This window comes from Mya arenaria, chromosome 17 (genome assembly GCF_026914265.1).
Source record: "Mya arenaria isolate MELC-2E11 chromosome 17, ASM2691426v1".
NCBI classification, from domain to species: domain Eukaryota; kingdom Metazoa; phylum Mollusca; class Bivalvia; order Myida; family Myidae; genus Mya; species Mya arenaria.
In genome coordinates, this window is record NC_069138.1 from 56,154,541 (window position 1) to 56,168,716 (window position 14,176).

The 14,176-nt window shown below is 36.0% G+C and overlaps 1 protein-coding gene across 1 annotated transcript in view; it reads right to left on the bottom strand.

Annotated features, from left to right (window-relative positions):
- The window catches only part of LOC128224032 (hamartin-like), a 35,038-nt gene extending 21,540 nt beyond the window's left edge, over positions 1–13,498 (bottom strand). Inside the window, exons 1-11 of the mRNA XM_052933631.1 lie at positions 13,441–13,498; positions 9,932–10,063; positions 9,337–9,440; positions 7,766–7,918; positions 7,213–7,357; positions 6,649–6,806; positions 6,146–6,219; positions 5,677–5,837; positions 4,395–4,610; positions 3,251–3,333; positions 2,223–2,799 (exon numbers count right to left, since the gene is read on the bottom strand). Of these exons, the coding sequence (XP_052789591.1) occupies positions 2,223–2,799; positions 3,251–3,333; positions 4,395–4,610; positions 5,677–5,837; positions 6,146–6,219; positions 6,649–6,806; positions 7,213–7,357; positions 7,766–7,918; positions 9,337–9,440; positions 9,932–10,049 (1,789 nt within the window). The 5' untranslated portion in view covers positions 10,050–10,063; positions 13,441–13,498. The remainder of the gene's footprint in view (positions 1–2,222; positions 2,800–3,250; positions 3,334–4,394; positions 4,611–5,676; positions 5,838–6,145; positions 6,220–6,648; positions 6,807–7,212; positions 7,358–7,765; positions 7,919–9,336; positions 9,441–9,931; positions 10,064–13,440) is intronic.
- Between the last annotated feature and the right edge of the window lie 678 nt (positions 13,499–14,176).

The following is a 14,176-nucleotide window of genomic DNA, read 5'->3' on the forward strand; positions in this document are numbered from 1 at the left end:
GATCGACATAGCAAGTTTGGACTGTATTTACATTAATAAATTTGTATCAAAAAACGTTACTGAAGGTGGTTTGAATTATTTTTTTTGGACTAAAGTGGGATTCAAGCCAGCTTACAGTAAAATAAAGAATCACTAATAACACTCCAAATAACAGAAACATAACCACTAGACCACAGTGAGACTTCATATCTTTGGAGAATAATAACAAACAAGAGGCACATCAGTGCCTGTGCTCCACTGGCCAAAAGGTTCAAGCAAAGACCACCTAACGAACATTTTCGTCAAGTTTCATAGAAATACAATCATCAATTTTTGAGAAGAAGTTATTTAAAAAAAAAATTACTTTAATAGCTCTGGCTGCCATGTTGTGCAGTGGACCGAAATGATTTGGGCAATTTGAGTAAAGGAGCACCAAACAAACATTTCTGTCAAGTTTTATCGAAAAAAGGTCATCGGTTTCGACGACAAGTCGTATAAAGTTTTTTTTATTTTTTAGCTCTGGCAGCCATGGTGTGCAGTGGACTGGAACCATTTAACAAATTTTGGTTAATGACCATCCAAGGAACATTTCTGTTAAGTTTCATCAAAATCTGATCATCGGTTTCTGAGAAGATGTTCTTTAAAGGTTTTTCTATTTTTTGCCCTGGCAGCCATGTTGTGCAGCAGACCGGAACCATTTGAGCAATTTTGGTTAAGGACCACCCAAGGAACAATTCTGTCAAGTTTCATCAAAATCTGCCTATCCGTTTCAGAGGAGATGTCGTTTAAAGATTTTGCTATTTTTAGCTGTGGGGGCCATATTGTGCAATGGACCAGAACCATTTGAGCAATTTTAATAAAGGACCACCCAAGGAACATTACTGTCAAGTTTCATCAAAATCTGCCGAACCGTTTCAGAGGAGATGTCGTTTAAAGATTTTGCTATTTTTAGCTCTGGTGGCCATATTGTGCAATGGACCGGAACCATTTGAGCAATTTTGGTAAAGGACCATCCAAGGAACATTTCTGTTAAGTTTCATCAAAATCTGATCATCGGTTTCTGAGAAAATGTTCTTTAAAGGTTTTTCTATTTTTTTGCCCTGGCAGCCATGTTGTGCAGCGGACCGGAACCATTTGAGCAATTTTGGTTAAGGACCACCCAAGGAACAATTCTGTCAAGTTTCATCAAAATCTGCCTATCCGTTTCAGAGGAGATGTCGTTTAAAGATTTTGCTATTTTTAGCTGTGGCGGCCATATTGTGCAATGGACCAGAACCATTTGAGCAATTTTAATAAAGGACCACCCAAGGAACATTACTGTCAAGTTTCATCAAAATCTGCCGAACCGTTTCAGAGGAGATGTTGTTTAAAGATTTTGCTATTTTTAGCTCTGGCGGCCATATTAGGCAATGGACCGGAACCATTTGAGCAATTTTGGTAAAGGACCACCAAAGGAACATTCCTGTGAAGTTTTGTCAAAATCCGCTTATCAGTTTCAGAGGAGATGTCGTTTAAAGTAAAAGTTTACGCACGCACGCACGCACGCACGCACTCACGACGGACAATCTGTGACGACATAAGCTCCATGGCCTTCGGCCAGTGGAGCTAAAAACATTCAAATGTGGACAACTAGATTGTGATTTTTTTTAATTTTCTGGAAAGTTTTATAATTTATTACATTATAAATTATATAAAAAATAGTGGCTCATGGCTTTTAACGTTACTGACTTTACATGATCATATTTCAAGTAAGACAAAATAAATGTACCCTGCACTCAATGTAAATTATTATAATGTGTGCTATTTCATACCTGGCCTGTTAAATTATACTTATTTTCTGTAAGCTATTGGCCCATTGGTTTTGGGCTTTACCAAGATGTTAAAAGCGGTTGGAAGAGCTTTACCAATCAAACATATTTTTATCACATAAAATGATATGTTGAGCAACTTTTGACCAAACTATTTATTAAAATCAGACATTTTGTCATTTTAGACTATTATTGAGTCAAATGATATAGGGCTGCACATCTTCTGTTTTAACTGCCGATATTTGAAAGAGACGGCAGAGCTTCAAAAACCGCAGACCACCAAAACAAACTGTTCAGGAAGGCATCTAGATCAATTTTAGAAGCTCTTCCCTCAATGCAATCGAACCAGCTGTAAGAGATATAATTTCAAATTCCATATATATTTTCAAATTCTATACATTTTCAAATTCTATGCATTTTCTAATGTTTACTCACCATCGTTAGATTCCAGGCTTTCTATGACTTGGGAAATGTTGTCAATACAGACTGTATCCATCTGACCACCAGATGAAGCATTGGACATCCCACCTTCCTTCACTTCCTGTGAGCTATTAATAGCATCTTGTACACCATGGGTACTGGATTTCTCAAAGCTTGCGTTCAAATCTGCAGTTATTTTCAGACTATCTTCGAAAAATGTTGCTGAACTGCTCCTAGAAGGTGTTTTCGAGTTTTCACCAGTGCTAAAACCACTCGCCCCTTGGCCCTGTCTAATGCCAACATTATCTTTCCCATCACTCATAGATTTTAAAGTCTCAACCTGACTCAAGTGTTTCTTAGAATGCTCATAAGTCAAGTCACTATCAAACTGAAGTTCCCTAGCAGCTTGTAAAATCGGGAGGGGCTTGACCCCAATGGGTGGGGTATTGGTAAACTCCGCCCTCAAAGGGGATGGGGGTACACTAGGAATGTTACTAAGTGGGGTCAAAAGGGGCACTTGCTGATTGGTCGGAAACTCACAGCTTAGGCGTTTGGGATCTGGTCTTGATGGGCCTCTGCTGTTTGCTCTACTCTGGAAGAAAAAGTTAAACCTATACATTATTTAAGATTAAGAACATAGTTACTTCTGACATTCTTGAAAAACATTTTATAAAATAAGACCATCAACTTTTGTTTTTCAGTCATAAAGGGGCATAACTAAATACTTATTCAAGCCAGAGTTAGGGGTCCTGCTATACATCTACGCATTGGCTGTGGCATCATGTATACAAAGTATCATTCGAATATCTTGAATGATTTTTTTTTTTCAATTAAGGCCTAAGGGTTAAAAATGTGCAATCAAATGATGCACAAAACGTTGCCAAGGCTACATTCACATTGTATGGCAATATATATTTTGTATTCTTTAAAAAAACTAACAAGCTAATGATATATTTTGAATTACATAATTCTTTACATTCCAAAGAGTATTTGGATAATGGGAATGTCATATAAGTTAGTTAACACTTTCTCCTTTTACTAACCCTGTCTGCCTCTTCACTGATGGGCGGAGTTTCCCGAGGTGTGTTCATGGGGGTAGTTCCAACATTTATCGACAGATTGGCACCTGAGTAGGAGAATTATGTTGCTGTTTTAAGATACATTTGAATAAATAATTAAACTGTTCAATTTCATTAGGCTGTTTAGTTATCACTGACCATGTCCAGGCGGTCACCCCAACAATGACAATATTTTTATATGGTTTGCCTTTACCCTTGTCCCTTTAAACAGGATATTGGTTTCATTTTAGGCTACTGGGATAGTCCCTGTAGTTTCCATGTTTTACTAAAACATTCCAAACTTACAACTGCATTAAATCCCTTTTGGAAAGTAACATTATTGTTGCGATCAATAATTGCCTTACAGATCCTAGATCTCCACATTTCAAGCATCAGAACATTAAGATTGATGAGAGATTAAAACAACAAAATTTACTTTTACCAAATAAACCATCGAAAAGTGAAGGAACGACAATATGCTAATTGTTGTAAACAGTTATTTTCATTATAACTAAAGTCATTTGGAACATCCTATCACATCGGAAATATGCTGGTACATCAGTGGAAGAAGTTCATAAAATTTTAAATAACAGTATTAATCAATGGTAATGTTTAAACGTGTATTTTCTATACTTTTTTTTTAGTCTGATCAAGTGTATCATTGCATAAAAAATTAAGATTGCCAAGAGTAAAATCAACAAGTTTAACTGCTAAACTGAAATGACTACGCCATCTACTTGCAGCGTAGTTAAATGTAAAGATTTCTGATATTGAAAACCGTCCATATATATCTGTGGTTGTTTGTGGAAAATGGTAGAGGAGTCCCGATTGAACTACAGTATACGTACAATTTATGAAATTTAAAACCGAAAAACATTACGCACAAAGCAAGCAGATGCCAACAGTCTGTCTGGTGTGGGGGGTTTTCTTGATAAATGGGCATAACACAACTGTTTTATGTATTGTCACTTGTTACATGCATACTAAGTTCCACGTGAATATCTCAAAATGTTTATCTAAATATGGTTCAATGGCTAAGGTTAAACTTACAACCTCACCAAGGCTTTGACAGTGCAAAAACTTTTTTATTGAAACCACAGCCAAGCTAAAAGTCATATCAATTTATTACCAATTTGTGCTCCAGTCACAATGCCACCATATGGGGTATGTGACCCAGATATTGCGCCACCACCTGAAGCTTCAAATACATGCATGGCGGGCGTGTTTGGTAGAGAATGAGGAGGTGTGGAGAGCCCAATAACCTCCGATGGGCTCCAAAACATATCCTGGGACTGTACTAGGGGGCTGCCTTCTGGGACTGTTATCAGGGACAAGGAAACTGGTGCTGGAATTAAACAGAGATAAAGCATTGTTATAAGTCTCTTTTTTTATTTAATCAACTTGAATTCTGTTCCAGAATTTCATGTGCATGTAAAGCTTCTTGCAATGCAGTATATAAATATTTTAATTGAGGCATAAAGCTTGAATGCTGTATGCTTGCATTATATTTGAGGCATAAGGCTTCTTCAATTGCAATTATTGAGTTTTTCTTTTATAAAGTTTAGTATTTTTGACATCAATGTCCAGAACTAAAAATCTGCCATGCATTAATGCTTCCTTATGTGATAAAAATAGTCCAATACAATCAATGATTATGATCTGCCTACCTGTCAGTAATGATTATTACTGGTTTACTATTAAATACATTTCATACTACCGGTACTATGAAAACATGAGCCAACATCCCTGATTACTCCATGGAACTCGATACCCATACATGTACCTGCTTCTGATTGGCAGTGGGCTTGTCAATAACAACCATAAGAGTTGTAATCAACCAATAAAATTTAAGGCCAATACCAGAGAACCTCAAGTGCCTGGCAGACTCGTGTCTATTAAACCATTTAATTTTAGACTCCTATCTGACAAACAATGTTTTAGCACTATTTATTTAACAACAAAAGTTGAACAATGTTTCTTAAGATTCTGGTCTTGTGTTATAGAGGAAGCTGGAGTTCCCAGATGTAACCAACTTGTCCAGATTGGTGACCAACAACCAAATTCACATATCCTCAGGCCAGGAATGAAACCAGGGATGTTTGAGGAAAAGCAAGTGCAAGAACCACTGTGCTTACCAGACAAACTAGGACGATACATCTGTGTCAGTCAATGATGTGACAGAGCTACATGATTGGACACTTTAGAACATATATGCCTTCTATTTTGGGTTCTAGTACAAGACTTTTTATTTACCAATTTAATTCCTACCCAAGATACTAGAAAAATGCATTCAGTTGGAAGTACAGCCTTTCAATCCTTTGACTGGTTAGACACTGTAGCTTCACCCAAGTGCCTTCTATTGGGTCCAAGGGCATTATTTATGATTAACCAATGAAATTTCAGACTCCTACCTGAGGCCCTTGGCAGACGCATCCGATTTGCTGAGAGCCTGTCAATCATATGACTTGGCTTTATGATTGGACACTGTAACTCCTCCCATGTGCCTTCAATTGGGTCCAAGGACATCTTGTTACACTCAACTACAATATCATGGGTCTCCATATGCTTCCACCTACAAATAACCAAATGAAGTTTCCAGTGCTATGTTTAGTTTAGTTATACTCATGGTAACATTGATGAAAAATACTGAGAAATGTGCATGATACTTGTAAAACGATAACCAATCATTTAAGTAAAGAACAACCATTAATGAGCATTTGATTCAACCCACAGTTATGCAACTTAACTGTCTGCTACCTGTGAGGACATTGAAAAAATCAGTAGTGTAAACAAAAATGTGACTATAACAGCCTGAAGTCCCATTGCTCATGGTTGCCATGTCAACTGAACAATTCCATTATCATGAAAGCAGGAACCAACCTCTGTGTGGATGTTTCTTGTTCTTTGGTGCCAATGATCAGGGCAGGGTGTAGTCTCACACGCTCTAACATACACTGATAAAAAAACATGATGTTTAACAAGGGGTCAGTTCATGACAAACACATACACTGAAGTATGGACAGAATTAAATGGCCAGATTGTTTTTTTGTTTAATTTGGGTGTATTTGGAATGTTCTTAAAATGATCGTTGAACAAATACAATTTCATGAGATTTAAATTGCTCGTAAAGTTGAACATTTATATACTAGAAAAATACATTGCGTTTATTAACAGGAACAATGTGAGGGGTAATTAGATTCATAATATGTGTCCATGCATTCCAATGAATTGACCAGATGTCTGAAAGTAAAGGTAGGATTTATTTGATGTTTCAATTATGAACATATAATATAAGCTCTGTAGAGCTTTTAAGCGAAGAACATAAATCAGGGTCAGATACACTTACCACATGGCCTTGGCCTTCAATAAGATTGAGCTATTACCTTTATTGCCTCATCGAAGACAAGGGTGTTGTCTTTCTTGGAGTAGTAGTGTCTCAGGTACGTGAGGAAGTTGTACGGAAACATACCATATAGTCGGTGAAACAAGGCGTACACGGCTATCTGCAGATGCAGGTAGAATATGTCTGGAGTATTCCCCGCTGGAATGAAAATGACAACAAGTGAACAATCCTCGAAGATATATGTGAAAAGGGAGTTTTGGAATGTAAATATGCCATAGAGATGGCAATACAAGGCATACACAGCTATCTGCAGATGCAGGTAGAATATGTCTGGGGTATTCCCCGCTGGAATAAAAATAGCTAGAACTGAACATTACTCAAAGGTAAATGTGAAGGTGTTTGGAGACGTCCCATATAGTTATTTGCATACACTCATTTCTGCAGATGTATGAAGAATATATCTAGAGTGCTTAAAGGTAAAAGTTAAAGACCAACACAGTTTAAAGGGACATGTACATGCATGTGAGGAAATTGTATGGCCAGAGTCAGTGGTTTATTAACGTAAAATGGGACCAATAGTGGGTTACCCTGAGTGATGCCTTACGTGGTTTCTTGACAGTAAAGGAAGCCAGCCTGTTGAAGACTTCAAACAAGTCTGGGAGATATGGCCCCACCAGGGTTGGGATGGAAGGCAGCAGTATGGTAACTACGGTTACTGCTGTCATCAAAACTGGAATGTTGGTTTCCACCTGGAATATGCCATAAATCAGTTGAAAATACAAAATGAACATCAAAAGCATTTTGCTTTACTAAAATATCAAAAGCATTAGTTATAATAAATGTTCTTGAAATAATCCTGTGAAAGTTACAACAATGTTAAATATATGCTACTCAAATATTTGGTATTTCTATGTAGGTATGCCACAGTGAATTGTATGATGCTAAAGAACTGAATCATTAACACATCAAAAAGTTCTTAATTACAGCACAATACAAATTCAATTAATATTTCAATTCAATAACCTTTTTTTTGTTTAAAGACTCAAACTATGGCATCTGTTATCATAAATTGTGAATACAGAGTTATGTACATTACAAGATTGTTTTTCAATTAAGGTTAATTTTGTGATACTGGTAGTAAACAAGCGCATAATTACCTTCATAGACTTTATGATGACCTTAAGGACCGACATGTTGACTATCTTGATCAGCCAGTGGGGCTGTTTACACACAGCATACAACAGTAACTGTAGGGCTGGTAACTGATGGTCCTGGGACTTGATTCCATCACAGAGTTTCTCCAGCAGGTGCTAAAGTAGATAGAGACATTGTTTAAATACATGGTGACAATCTTGGTGAGCCAGTGGGGCTTTTAACAAACCAAGTACAACAGTAACTGTAGAGCTGGTAACTGGTGGCCCTGGGACTTGATTCATTCACTCTCTAGCAGGTGCTTAAGTAGATGGAGACATAGGATATATACATGGTTCGGGCCATAGAGCTTCACTTGTAAACTGTAAACCAAACAAATTGTAAACTTGACATTTCTTGATCTATAATGCTACATTCTTGACTTCCTTTTTTTCTCAAGTGAGTCGAGTTACAAAATGATACCTGTTTAACATTAATTTGTAGGTAATAATGTCACAATTTAGAAAGGTATTTGGCCAGTCCAAGGTAAAAACACATGCTGCCAATTCAGGCCCTCTTCCAAATAAGCTTACAGGCCACAATTAAAATTCATTAACCTTTATAAGTAATGCCATTCAAATCCTGTGAGCTGGAATGTGTCTAAAGCAATTCACTAACTGGACCTGATATAATGGTTGTTGGCCTTTTGGCTCACCCCAGTTCTTAGCCCCACTCACTCACAGAGCCCCGGCCACAGCCCATCTCCCATGCTTGTACAAACTCTTTCCTCCTGATGTTTGGGCTTCATTAAAATTATTATAACTAAAAAATTCTTATGCATATCCACACTTGTCTGTTTAGTTTTTTTTTCATTCAGTAATGATCTAGCATTGATTAATTAAATTAATAACAAATGGATGAATATAAGAGGAAAAAAAAGATATTGGTGGGAAGTTTGAGGGATTGTTATGAAAGAAAAGAAATGGGTTGACCTTTTCGATATATTTTTTATATGTAACTGATATGAACTGAACATCAGAACAACACTTCTTGTTGGTGAAGATTTTTTCTGCATTGCCAGATAATAAAGTTGTCAAATTGTAGCAAGCCTTTACAATCTGCTAAAAGAACACAAGCTAAGCAAGGGGATGCCAGTGCTCGCCTTATTTTTTATCAATTAAAGGGCATGACTCAACTTTTAGTAAACCCAGAGTTATCGGCCTTGATACACATGGACACAAGTATTTAGAATACAACCTACATTTAAAGCTAATAAAATTGCAGATCATCAAGTACTCGGCTTAATCATTAAGAATCTCAACTTTTGCAGGTATTCAAAGGTTGACACTGTGTCAGCCAATGAGGCTGTATTCTAAGTCAGTTAAATGATCTGAATCAAATTTTTAATACTTAAGAAAAGCTTGTTTGTAATGCTCACTCCTACCATTCTTGATCATTAAGATTTTAATTAGTGTCATTTTACTATTTTGCAGTGTCATTATTATCAGGTGTACATAATTATGTCTTAAATGTTTTTTGAATTATGGTTGAGTTTAAAATGCATGCACAACATTAACACTAAGGCTACCTAAAGTACCTTGTCATGAGGGTCCTGCACCTTACACAGGATGTCAGCCACGCTAGTAGACTGGGTCATGTAGAAGTAGTCCACCAAACTGTGAACCAGCCATGACTCCTTCTCTGGAAGAAGTGAATTGTCATACAATAAAGGTTTAGTGTTTCAAACATTGTTTAGGAATGATAATCAGGACTTTCATCATTTCCAAAAACAAAACAGTGAAAATAACCAATTTTTAAGTTGTATCCCATTCTTCAATCTAACTTATCTAACAATGATTCTGATAAATTGTAACAAAACTGGTGTTATGAATAAACAGTCAATAAAGTATGATTAACAATACTGTCTAAAAAAACGTAAAGATATACGACGCCATCTGGCTGGTAAAGAGTGAGGTCAATCCAGGTTCCTAAATGAGATTTGCAATATAATAATCTACAATAATTATGGTTTGACCAGGGTCTGATAAACAAACCTACTTCCCATCCTACTGACACTTAGTCAATCTTAATCTAATACCAGCCAAGAGACCAAACTAAAGGGTAATTTAAAAGATGCGAGTGTTTAAAAAATCAGAATTTCCACATCAACATGTGTTACTCCATGTACTTACTTGAGTTGAGGTTTTCATGTATAAGCGTTGTGATCTCTTCTGTAACGCTTGTCTCCTGTGCCTCCAGCAGCGTGAACACCTCCCTCACATCTACCATCTTCTGGTCTAGGTCAGCCATCTCTCACACTGTACCTAGAGTAGGATCAACAGTTTATGTTTCCATATTGTTAACAATATCTGAATCAAATGTTACCTGGTTTATAACTTTGTATAACTTGAACCTATCCATATACCTTCGTCCACTTTGAACAAATCTTTGAAATCATTTTTCACAAAATCCTTCCCAAATTGTGAATTTTCGATGGGTCAAGGAGAATAACTCTATAAAAACTCAATCCGGATTAACGGCCTTGCTATATATCAATGTGATACATTCCATATTTCGGGAGACCATTCTAGAGAGTTTGACATTGGACCAGGGGATTTTCATTGATCAACATTTATTGCTTCCACATTACAATCATTTTACCTATTTTCTACATCCAGAAATATTTTATTTACCCTTCTATGTAAATCTGTTATATTGTTATTAGACACTGTGGTGAGCAAATCATATGCATATAGGATGCACTTGCAGAACACAATATTTCATAGAAAAATATGTCTAAGAGACAATTTAATGGGCTAACTGTCTTTCGAAGTCAATGAAAAAATCTGACTAACAAGAAATTCTAAATGGAATAAATATTTTTTTCATTTCTGCTTAGCTTCAATCCTGATAAAAAAAAAAAAAAATTGTCACATTTTAAGTTGATAAATAGACGTGGCTCATTTTCGCAATTTTAAAAAAAATATCCTTTTCTTTATCATCATTGTAATCTTTCTCACATATGCTATGTAGAGTTGTTCGTTTACTTTCAGTTTCACATTTGTCATTTCCAAAAGAAATGGCAATGTACATGGCAGCAGTGCTTCAGTCTGAATTTGAAAAGGGCAGGGTGCTAGGTCAGAAAGTGCACTTTTGATGCACATTAAATGAGTTTCAATGGGGTACTTGCAAAGGTTAATGTTCAATTCATATTGTGTATGTGTTGTAACTATTCCAATACTAATAGTTTGTCATGAATACCATCTATATAGATGTTAATTTACTTAATTTAATAAGTGTCAAAATTATGTATATTTATTATTTTTATACTTATTTCTGAAAGTTGACTTGACAATATGTCAATCAAATAAATTTCATATTCATCAAAGAGGGCTTTGTCAAACAAAAGGGCACAGCAGGGCAGATTAAAACGGCAGCAGGGTGCCGAAAAAGGGCAGCAGGGTGCTCCCCCTGCTATTTAAGTCTAGCTGGATCACTTATGGATGTCAACACGTAGGTAAAGCATAAACCTGCAGAAGAACAGCCTTTTCTTTAAGGTATTTTAATCAGATAATTACCAAATAATATATTGTCACCTTTATCTTTATTTATCCTTTCTTTTCAAATCTGGAAATTTTTCAAAGTTGAAAAAGTTGAAGAACAGTATCCTGTTATCTGCTCTATGATTAGCTAAAAAATCAATTCAACCAATGAAAATCCACCTTTCATCTGATCAGTATACTTGACACTTAATACACAATATCCAATTTATGCATACATGCCCCGGAATTTCGATCCATTCCCCGGTCTCCCCGCGGGAGATAAAAATCACCCGGAATTTCAAAAAAATAAGTATTTTGTTTAGATATTTTACATCAGGCAATAATGACAAAGTGAAACCACAGTATGTGAGTGAAACTGAATGTAAAGAAACAACTCCACAAGGGTGAAATGACTGTTTAAAAAAGGCTTGATAAATGCCAAAAGGAAACCTAAACAACAAGTGATCAATTAATTTGAAGTAATGATCAAAGGCAAAGAAATATTACTATTTTGGAAAAGGAAGTCATTAATAATTTCCATTCCATTCTCTTAGTGTCTGAACGTCATCATAGCTGATAGTATTCAGCAGAATTTTTTAAAAGACTTTGGAGGAAGTTAAATTTAATTTACAGTATTACAGTATTACATGACAATGTATCATAAGAATATGATAAATCATGACATAAAATAATTCTGTATAATGAAAATGTTAGAGGTTTTCATAGCAAAATCATAGCAAAATATATATGTCAATACATTTTTTCGTATTTGCGTCTAAAATACTTTGAAATTTTGCCAACTTAAACCTGCCAAAAAATCCCCCTGAATACTACCAAAATCCCCCTGAATGTTTAGCCTTTCAGACCAAATCCCCCTGAATAGTCTCCAGAAAATATGGCATGTATGTATATGATACATGAAGTAACAAGAAAAAACCTGTGCCTTTTATGAGTCAGTGAAGTGTACACAACAACAATCAATAATCCTCTTAACCTACAGGGCAGTGAGGGCATTTGTACAAACACAGATAAAATTCAGTGTGGTGAGAAAATCTCACAAAGCATACATGCCATATTTCTGAGAGGCTTCCCAGGGGATTTGGTCTGAATTCCAGGGGATTTTGATATTACACCAGGGAATTTTTATGCAGCAAAATTTATTGCAATATCATGGTCATTCATGGAATTTCACACTCATAATATTAAAGATGCTTCCCACTGTCAACCTAAGGCTAATTTTTAGAAAGATTTTTTTTTTTTTTTAAATTCCAGGGGATATTGATCCCCGCACAGAGGACCAAGGGGATGGGTCGGAATTCAGGGGGATTTCCCACACACACACACAAACCGCCAGGGGATATGGCATGTATGACAAAGAATATTCACCTTTTTTTTTTTATTTTTTCTATATTTTCGGGGGGTACGGGATCAGGGGATTGATAAAAAATCTGGGTTACTTTCCCACCCCACAGCTAATGCCATTAGCTACAATAATGAGCATTCAGGGGTATATTTCACTATTTTGACATTTATGTCAGGAGTCTGCAATAATCATTGAGGATGAGAAATAAGTTGAAAAACTATTATGGGTTATGCTTTTGTTATATATATGTCTCAAATATTTGAGCTATACAAAATGCACATATAAATCTATCTATCTTTAAAATCAACAAAAGACTCGTTGACAGCCCTTTAGGTGGTCTAGGAATGCCATGCAGCCCAGGTAGCCAAGTGTCCCGGCAGTTGTGGGTCAGAGCAATTCACTGTGCAAATTTCCATCCAACGTTAACTTACCAGTGTCAGAAGTCAAAGACAGGTGTGCCTGGATTGGCCTAAAAGGTCAGTCACACAATTAGCTCAGTTGACATTTATCAGAGACAAATTAAATCAAAGGAAGAAGTAATGCACCAGTCACTTGTGACCATGCCTCCACCCCCCCCCCACCCCATTAACACATATTTCTTTATCTAATTATGCCAAAAAACATGTACTTGGTGAAACTCAATAAAGTGCCGTCAGCTATGGTTCGAATAAATTGGGTACGAATGAGTTAAAACAAAATGTATTGTCATCGGTATGCTTCCGCATATCAAAGACTGTACGGGTAACTGTTACCTAGTGTGCAAAAATAAACTGATTTACTTAAATAATGCTATTACCTCACGTGACAATTAAAGAAAAATATAATATTATTCCATTTCCTAGAACCTTTCAAACCCCTACCGCAATGGTGATTAACGGTTACAGAAAACCAAATCATATAGCGAGTTTTATCAATGTGTTATTATATGATTTATGTACTTCAACCAAACAGTTTTTGGTGTGTGTATAAAAGAATGATGATCGAATACACATTTAAATGTTTTTATATAAGATGAGATTGTTTGTGTAAAACTCCTTCTCAGCTGTTTGCTGCTAACCAATTAAAATATATAACACATATAAACACATTTATAGGGACCCTCTTCTCAACAGTCATTTTTTCGTGCCGGTTATCAAAGGAACTATTCATACTTATTTCGAAGTTGTTATTTAGTCACACAAGAGCAATAGAGAGTGCATGATCAGTAAAGTTGCATAAACTAACACTTCCAAATCAATATAAATGTAATATTCATGCAAACTCCGGGTCCGGCAGGATACCTTTACACGTACGCACGTTCGAACCACGTGTATATCTTGTGAAATGTGTTTGTACGATAGCCGACAACTGTGGCGTTTCATTTCACTTTATAAAATTGTATCACCCATCCTTTGAAAATGCCTGATTCCTATTTCACCAAATTTCGTGTTTTGCACGTGCAGAATGCCAAAACAAGTACACAAAATGAAACACGCTTATCATTGTACGATCGTACGATCGCTTTTTTCAAACAATTAGTGAGATTTTTTTTA